The sequence below is a fragment of the Heliangelus exortis genome, chromosome 27 (genome assembly GCF_036169615.1).
Source record: "Heliangelus exortis chromosome 27, bHelExo1.hap1, whole genome shotgun sequence".
Taxonomy (NCBI): domain Eukaryota; kingdom Metazoa; phylum Chordata; class Aves; order Apodiformes; family Trochilidae; genus Heliangelus; species Heliangelus exortis.
In genome coordinates, this window is record NC_092448.1 from 4008656 (window position 1) to 4017003 (window position 8348).

At 67.3% G+C, this 8348-nt stretch overlaps 1 protein-coding gene across 1 annotated transcript; it reads left to right on the plus strand.

Annotated features, from left to right (window-relative positions):
• The first annotated feature begins 95 nt into the window (after window positions 1-95).
• Window positions 96-7888, plus strand: ANKRD35 (ankyrin repeat domain 35). The gene is made up of 13 exons (XM_071726929.1): window positions 96-254; window positions 1027-1157; window positions 1251-1339; window positions 2074-2138; window positions 2730-2787; window positions 2861-2931; window positions 3011-3117; window positions 3741-3862; window positions 3957-4648; window positions 4931-5872; window positions 7018-7107; window positions 7192-7257; window positions 7770-7888. Exons 1-13 carry the CDS (start codon window positions 216-218, stop codon window positions 7869-7871), a joined length of 2574 nt encoding a protein of 857 aa, XP_071583030.1. The 5' UTR covers window positions 96-215; the 3' UTR covers window positions 7872-7888.
• The last annotated feature ends 460 nt before the right edge of the window (window positions 7889-8348 follow it).

Here is an 8348-nt window from a genome sequence, read left to right on the forward strand (position 1 = left end):
CCGAGTGGGGGTGTGGGTGTGGGGGGGTTGTTCCCGGGGTGTCCCCAGGGGGAGGTGACGGGACGGGCCCGGGATGGGCGTGGGGAGGGGCCGGGGGTGGAGGACGCGCACCTGGAGCCCGCACCCAGCGCTCTGCACCCGCACCCGGGGTTGGGTGGGTGGGTGCGTGGGTGCGTGGGTGGGGGTCCCGGAACCCCCCCCCTCCGCCCCCCGCCATGAAGCGAATCTTCTCCTGCTCCAGCTCGCAGGTGCCGGTGAGTCCCGGGGGGACACCGGGGGGGACACGGCCCGGGGAGGGGGGGGGACACGGTGCTGGGCTCAGCCCCACGGATTGGACCCACACCGGGTCCCGGGCCGGTTCCGGTGCCCGACCCGGTTGTTGGCCCTGGGTCGCGTTTCCTGGTACCAGATTCTGGTCCCGGTTCCCAGCCCCGGCTCCCGGGTTTCGGTCCCGGTTCCTACTCTTAGATTGTAGCCGTGGTCTCGGTTCCCGGTCCCGGTTCCCGGTGCTGGTTCCCGGTCCCGGTTCCTGGTCTCGGTCCTAGATCCCAGTCCCGGTTCTGGTTCCTGGTGCCCATCCCGGTTCCCGGTGTCCATCTCAGAACCCAGTCCCAGATTCCCGATTCCCAGTGCCCACCCCGGTTCCCGGATACGGGTCCCGGCTCTGGTGCCCGGTCTCGGTCCCGGTCCCGGTTCGGTTGCCCACCCAGGCCGGGTTCCGGCAGCCCGACAAACCAGCCGGGCAGGCACAGGCCGGGACACGTTCCGGGCCGGCCCCGCCTTCCCCACCGGGACCCAGCGGGGGTTCGGAACCCCCCCGGGATTCAGGACCCGCCCTGCACCCCCCCCCCCCCCCTCCTCAACCTCCTCAGCGGGGAAACTGAGGCACGGCTGCGCTCTGCGTGGGGAGGGACCCTCGGGCTTGGCGAGCCCGTGCCTCAGTTTCCCCCGGCGCTGGTGGCCCCGCAGGGTGCGGGGGGGTCCCGGGGGTCCCTCAGCCCCCTCCACCCCCCCCCCAAAAAAAAGGCGGAGAGCTGGAGCAGGCGGGACCAGAAGCTGCTGGAGGCCGTGGAGCGGGGGGACGTGTCCCGCGTGGCCACCTTGGCCACCAGCAAGCGTGCCCGACCCGCCAAGCTCAACGCCGCCGGGCAATCCGCGTAGGTTGGGGACACGGTGGGGACAGAGGAGGGAGTGGTGGGGACAGGGGTGACCTCCTGGCGTGTGTCCCTCCCCCCCCCGCCCCCCCGCAGCTTCCACCTGGCAGCGGCCAAGGGGCTCCCCGAGTGCCTGAGGCTGCTGCTCGCCCACGGGGCACCCATCGACGAGAGGAACCTGGAGGGTGAGCTGGGGACAAGGCTTGGGGACACCTCCCCGGGGCTGGGGACACCTCCCCAGGATTGGGGACATCTCCCTGGAGCTGGGGACAAGGCTTGGGGACACCTCCCCGGGGCTGGGGACACCTCCCCAGGATTGGGGACATCTCCCTGGAGCTGGGGACAAGGCTTGGGGACACCTGCCTGGGGTTGGGGACACCTCCCCAGGATTGGGGACATCTCCCTGGAGCTGGGGACAAGGCTTGGGGACACCTCCCTGGAGCTGGGGACACCTCCCTGGGGCTGGGGACAAGGCTTGGGGACACCTCCCCGGGGTTGGGGACACCTCCTTGGAGCTGGGGACACCTCCCCGGGGCTGGGGACAAGGCTTGGGAACATCTCCCTGGGGCTGGGGACACCTCCCTGGGGCTGGGGACACCTCCCCAGGGCTGGGGACACCTCCCCGGGGTTGGGGACACCTCCCTGGAGCTGGCGACACCTCCCCGGGGCTGGGGACAAGGCTTGGGGACACCTCCCTGGGGCTGGGGACACCTCCCTGGAGCTGGGGACACCTCCCTGGGGCTGGGGACACCTCCAGGTGGTCCCTGCGGGGTGATGCACGCCGTGTCCTGCTGTGCTGGAGGAAAGGTGTCCCCAAGGTGAGGTGTCCCCACGGTGGGATGTCACCTGTGTGGGGGGTTGGGATTGCTGTGGCTGGGTGTCCCCAGTGTCCCCTGGGCCACCCGTGGGTCTCTGTCAGGCAGCACCGCCCTGCACTTGGCCACCATCGCCTGCCAGCCCCAGTGTGTCAAAGTCCTGCTGCAGGTATGGGGACAGGGACAGGGATAGGGACAGGGACAGGGGACAGGGACAGGGATGGGGACATGGGGGACAGGGATGGGGACAGGGATGGGGATGGGGACATGGGGACAGTATGGGGACAAGGATAGGGACAGGGATGGGGACAGGGACGGGGATGGGGATGGGGACAGGGATAGGGACAGAGACAGGGGACAGGGATGGGGATGGGGACAGGTGGGACAGGGACAGGCGACATGGATGGGGATGGGGACAGGGATGGGGACAGGGATGGGGATGGGGACAGGGATAGGGACAGAGACAGGGGACATGGATGGGGATGGGGACAGGGACAGGGATGGGGACAGGGACAGGGAACAGGGATGGGGATGGGGACAGGGACAGGGATGGGGACAGGGACAGGGCTGGGGACAGGTGGGACAGGGATGGGGACAGTGGTAGGGATGGAGATAGGGATAATGATTGGGGATAGGGATGGATGGGGACAGGGACGGGGCACAAGAGTGGGGACAAGGACAGAGGGGGACAGGGCTGGGGACAAGGACAGGGTGGGGGTCCCCATCTCGGGGGGTCCCTGCCCGCTGTGTCCCCCCCCAGCACGGAGCCAATGAGGGCCACGTGGATGGGCAGGAGAGGACCCCCCTGCACTGGGCTGGTGAGTGACAGGGGGGACACGGGGAGGGGACACGGGGAGGGGACAGGAGGGGACGTTGCCACCTCCCCCGCAGCATCCTCGGGCTGTGCCTCCAGCGTTCTGCTGCTCTGTGACCACGAGGCTGTCCTGGACGTCACCGACGCCGTGAGTGGGGACCTAGGGAGGGCTGGCGGGGGGTGGCAGGGGACAGAGGGGGCTGACGGTGTCCCCTGTCCCCTCCCAGCGGGGACAGACCCCCCTGATGCTGGCGGCGGGGGGCAACCACGCTGCCATCTGCGCCCAGCTCCTGCGGCGCGGGGCTGACCCCCGCCTGGCTGACAAGGACAACAAGTGAGTGGCCCTGGGGACAAGGGGACACCGGGAGGACGGGACGGGGTGACAGGGAGGGGGGGGCTGTCCCCAGGGGAGTCGGTGTCCCTGGGAAGCCACCGCTGCAGAGAGGGGTCCCCAAGGGGAAAGGGGGGAGAGAACGGGGCCACCGTGTCCCCTTGTCCTTGTGCCACTGTGCCCTGGTGTCACCGTGTTCTGGTGCCACCATGTCCCCATGTCCTTGTGCCACCATCCCACTGTATCACTGTGCCCTGGTGTCCCTATGTCCCCGTGTCCTGGTGCCACTGTGTCCCCATGTCCTGGTGTCAGTGTGTCCCCATGTCCTTGTGCCACTGTCCCACCGTGCCCCCCTGTCCTGGTGCCACTGTGTCCCCGTGTCCTGGTGTCCTTGTGCCACCATCCCACTGTATCACTGTGCCCTGGTGTCCCCGTGTCCCTCTGTCCTGGTGTCACTGTGTCACCATGTCCTGGTGCCACCGTGTCCCCGTGTCCTGGTGTCCCCGTGTCCTGGTGTCACCGTGTCCCCGTGTCCTGGTGTCACCGTGTCACCGTGTCCTGGTGCCACCGTGTCCTGGTGTCCCCGTGTCCTGGTGCCACCGTGTCCCCTTGTCCCCGCCTCCCAGGACCGCCCTGGCGCTGGCCCGGGAGTGCGGGAGCCTGGAGTCTGCGGAGCTTCTGCTGCGATACGAGGGGACCCTGGGAGGGGACAAAGCCCCAGAGCTGCGGTGGCACCCGGGGGGGACAGGTGAGACCCCCGGTGTCACCCCCACCCCTCAGGCGGCTGATTTTAAGGGGAAAAAAAAGGCAAAAAAAGGGATTGCGGGGACTCCTCCCAGCAGGGAACGGCCCTGGGCACCCCCCAGCGAGGGGACAGGGGACAGAGGGGGGTGACAACGAGGAGGAGGAGGAGGACGAAGAGCTGGAGGTGACGGCGAGGAAGGAGCAGGAAGGTCACCAGGTGGTGGCCGACGCTGTCACCCTCCGAGAGCCTGGCCAAGAAGGTGACAAAGCTGAAGACGATGGAGGTGGCAAAGGTGACAAAGATGAAGACGATGGAGGTGGCACCCGGCACCCGGAGGAGCTGAGGAAGAGGAAGGCGGTGGAGGAAGGAGAAGAAGGGACCCAGGGCCACGGGGAGGGTGACACTGTGTCCCTCTTCCTGGCCTGGTTGGGGACAGAGTGCTCTGAGCTCCGGGAGGTGACAAGCAAGGCCCGGAGGTGGGCGCGGGGGCTGCGGGGGGAGCTGGAGGGGACCTTGAGGAACAAACTGGAGGGGGAGGTGGTGGCAGCTGCCACCATCAGGAGAAGTTTGGTGGCTTGGGAGAAGTTGGTGGCCAGCTTGGAGCGAGCCTTGAGCCAAACCCACCGGAGCCACGGGGAGATCCTCCAGAGGTGCCAGATCCTCCTGGAAAACTCCTGGAGTGGGACGGAACCTCCGGGCAGCAAGGGCTTGGGGGGGGGTGGGATGGAGACCCCACACCCCAATTCCTTGGTGGGATGTGGGGTGGAGACCCCAAAACTCAACCCCTTGGTTGGTGGTGGGATGGAGACCCCACAGCTCCAGGGCTTGGTGGGGGGTGGGATGGAGACCCCAAAACTCAATTCCTTGGTGGGAGGTGGGGTGGAGACCCCAAAACTCAACCCCTTGGTGGGGGTTGGGATGGAGACCCCAAAACTCAAGCCCTTGGTTGGGGGTGGGATGGAGACCCCACAGCTCCAGGGCTTGGTGGGGGGTGGGGTGGAGACCCCAAAACTCAACTCCTTGGTTGGGGGTGGGATGGAGACCCCACAGCTCCAGGGCTTGGTGGGGGGTGGGATGGAGACCCCAAAACTCAACTCCTTGGTGGGAGGTGGGGTGGAGACCCCAAAACTCAAGCCCTTGGTGGGGGGTGGGATGGAGACCCCACGCCCCAAATCCTTGGTGGGGGGTGGGCTGGGGACAGGAGGTGCCAGCAGGAAGTTGGAGGAGGAGGTGGTGGAGCTGCGGGAGAACAACGGGAACCTCGTGGAGGAGCTGGGGAGGCTGCGGGGGCAGCGGCGGCGGCTGCGGGAGGAGCTGGGGAGGCTGCGGGGAGGGGCGGGAGGAGGAGGAGGAGGAGGAGAGGTGGGGCCAGGAAGGTCCCAAGTGGCCACCGTGGCCACCATCAGAACCCCCCCGGGCCGGGTGGCGGGGCCGGGGGGAGGGGATGGGGATGGAGATGGGGAGGGGGTCCTGGGGGAGCTGCAGCAGAAGTTGGAGGGGTTGGTGAGGACCCAGCAGCGGGTCCTGAGGTTGGTGACAGAGATGGAGGGAGAGGAGGTGGCAACGGGGACAACGGGGCTGGCACCTGGGGATGGCCCGGAGCCACCTGGGCCACCAAACCAGCCCCTGGAGCCACTTGGGGATGGCCCGGAGCCACCGGGGCCACCAAAGCAGCCCCTGGAGCCACCTGGGGATGGCCCGGAGCCACCAGGGCCACCAAAGCAGCCCCTGGAGCCACCTGGGGATGGCCCGGAGCCACCAGGGCCACCAAAGCAGCCCCTGGAGCCACTTGGGGATGGCCCGGAGCCACCAGAGTCACCAAAGCAGCCCCTGGAGCCACCAGAGGAGGTGCTGAAGCCACCGGGGCCACCAGAGCAGCCCCCGGAGCCCCCCGAGCCCCCGTTGGGGTGGTGGCAGTGGCAGGAGGTGGCAGTGGTGGCCCAGGAGCGAGTGGCCCATCTGGAGCAGGTCCTGGCCCGGCTGCGGGAGCGTGCGGGGGAGCGGGAGGGGACGGTAAGGGAGCCGCGGGACACGGGGGTGGGGACGGGGACAGAGCCATTGTGTGGCTGTCCCCATTGTCCCCGTTGCCCTCTCCTTCCCATCCCTGTCCTCGCTGCTGTCCCCTCCCCATCCCGATGTTGTCGCCGTTGCCATCTCCTCCCTATTCCTGGGGCCATCACCACCCCTGTCCCCTTCCCACCGTTGTCCCCGTGTCATCCCTGTCCCCATCCTATCCCATTCTCCACCCTTGTCCCCATCCCTGTCCTTGTCCCCTTGTCCCCACTCTCCCCATCCCTGTCCCCTCATCACCCTTATCCCCATCCCATCCTTGTCCCCCTCCTTGTCCCCCCTGTCCCCATCCCATCCTTGTCCCCCTCCTTGTCCCCCCTGTCCCCATCCCATCCTTGTCCCCCTCTTTGTCCCTTTGTCACCTTTCTCCCCATCCTTGTCCCCATCCCATCCTTGTCCCCCTCTTTGTCACCCTTCTCCCCATTCCTTCCTTGTCCCCCTCCTTGTCCCTTTGTCACCCTTCTCCCCATCCTTGTCCCCATCCCATCCTTGTCCCCCTCCTTGTCCCCTTGTCCCCCTTCTCCCCATCCCTGTCCCCATCCCATCCTTGTCCCCTTGTCCCCCCTGTCCCCATCCCATCCTCGTCCCCCTCCTTGTCCCTTTGTCACCCTTCTCCCCATCCTTGTCCCCATCCCATCCTTGTCCCCCTCTTTGCCCCTTTGTCACCCTTCTCCCCATTCCTTCCTTGTCCCCCTCCTTGTCCCCTTGTCCCCCTTCTCCCCATCCCATCCTCATCCCCCTCCTTGTCCCCCCTGTCCCCATCCCATCTTTGTCCCCCTCTTTGTCCCTTTGTCACCTTTCTCCCCATTCCTTCCTTGTCCCCCTCCTTGTCCCCTTGTCCCCCCTGTCCCCATCCCATCCTCGTCCCCCTCCTTGTCCCCTTGTCCCCCTTCTCCCCATCCCTGTCCCCATCCCATCCTTGTCCCCCTCCTTGTCCCCTCATCACCCCTGTCCCCATCCCATCCTCGTCCCCACCCTCGTCCCCCCTTGTCCCCCTCCTTGTCCCCATTGGCTGGGGGGGTGCTGGGGGTGGTGACAACTGGGGACAGAGGTGCCACCCCCCAGCACGTGTCACCCCCCCCCCCCAGCTGAAGCGGCTGCTGGGACAGACGGAGCGGCTCTCGGCCGAGGTGCTGGGGCTGCGGGGACAGAGCGCCCACCTCCGGCTCCAGATCGAGGTGGGGACCTCCCCCCCGTGTCACCTCCCCCCCCTGCCACCCCCCTGGGCTGTCACCTCCTGTCACCCTCCCCACCTCCTGCAGCTCCAGCAGAAGAACCACCGGGAGATCGTGGCCGTCTACAGGAGCCACCTGCTCAGCGCTGCCCAGGTTGGGGGGGTCCCCAAGGGGACGGGGTGACCCCCCGGGGGTGGCTGTGACCCTTTTAGGGTGGCTGTGACCCTCTTGGGGTGGCTGTGACCCCCCGGGGGGTGGCTGTGACCCTTTTAGGGTGGCTGTGACCCTTTTGGGGTGGCTGTGACCCCCCGGGGGGTGGCTGTGACCCTCTTGGGGTGGCTGTGACCCTCCTGGGGTGGCTGTGACCCTCTTGGGGTGGCTGTGACCCTTTTAGGGTGGCTGTGACCCTCCTGGGGTGGCTGTGACCCTTTTAGGGTGGCTGTGACCCTCCTGGGGTGGCTGTGACCCTTCTGGGGTGGCTGTGACCCTTCTGGGGTGGCTGTGACCCTCCTGGGGTGGCTGTGACCCTTTTAGGGTGGCTGTGACCTCCCGGGGGGTGGCTGTGACCCTCCTGGGGTGGCTGTGACCCTCTTGGGGTGGCTGTGACCCTCCTGGGGGGTGGCTGTGACCCTTTTGGGGTGGCTGTCACCCCCCTGTCCCCACAGGGGCTGATGGACCCCCGGGTGTACGCGGTGCTGCTGCAGATCCTGCGGGGCCCTGGGGGGGTGGCGGGAGAGGACCCAACCCCGCAGCCCCTCTGCCAGTAAAGGACAGACACGTGTCACCTCTGTGTCACCTCTGTGTCACCTCTGTGTCCACAGCACTGTCCCCATCACTGTCACCTCTGCGTCCCCAGCAGTGTCACCTGTGTGTCACCTGTGTCCCCATCACTGTCACCTCTGTGTCACCTCTGTGTCCCCAGCTGTGTCACCTGTGTGTCACCTGTGTCCCCATCACTGTCACCTCTGCGTCCCCAGCACTGTCCCCAGCACTGTCACCTCTGCGTCCCCAGCAGTGTCACCTGTGTCACCTGTGTCCCCATCGCTGTCACCTCTGTGTCCCCAGCACTGTCCCCATCACTGTCACCTCTGCGTCCCCAGCTGTGTCACCTGTGTCACCTGTGTCCCCATCACTGTCACCTCCGTGTCCCCAGCACTGTCCCCAGCACTGTCACCTCTGCGTCCCCAGCAGTGTCACCTGTGTCACCTGTGTCCCCATCGCTGTCACCTCTGTGTCCCCAGCAC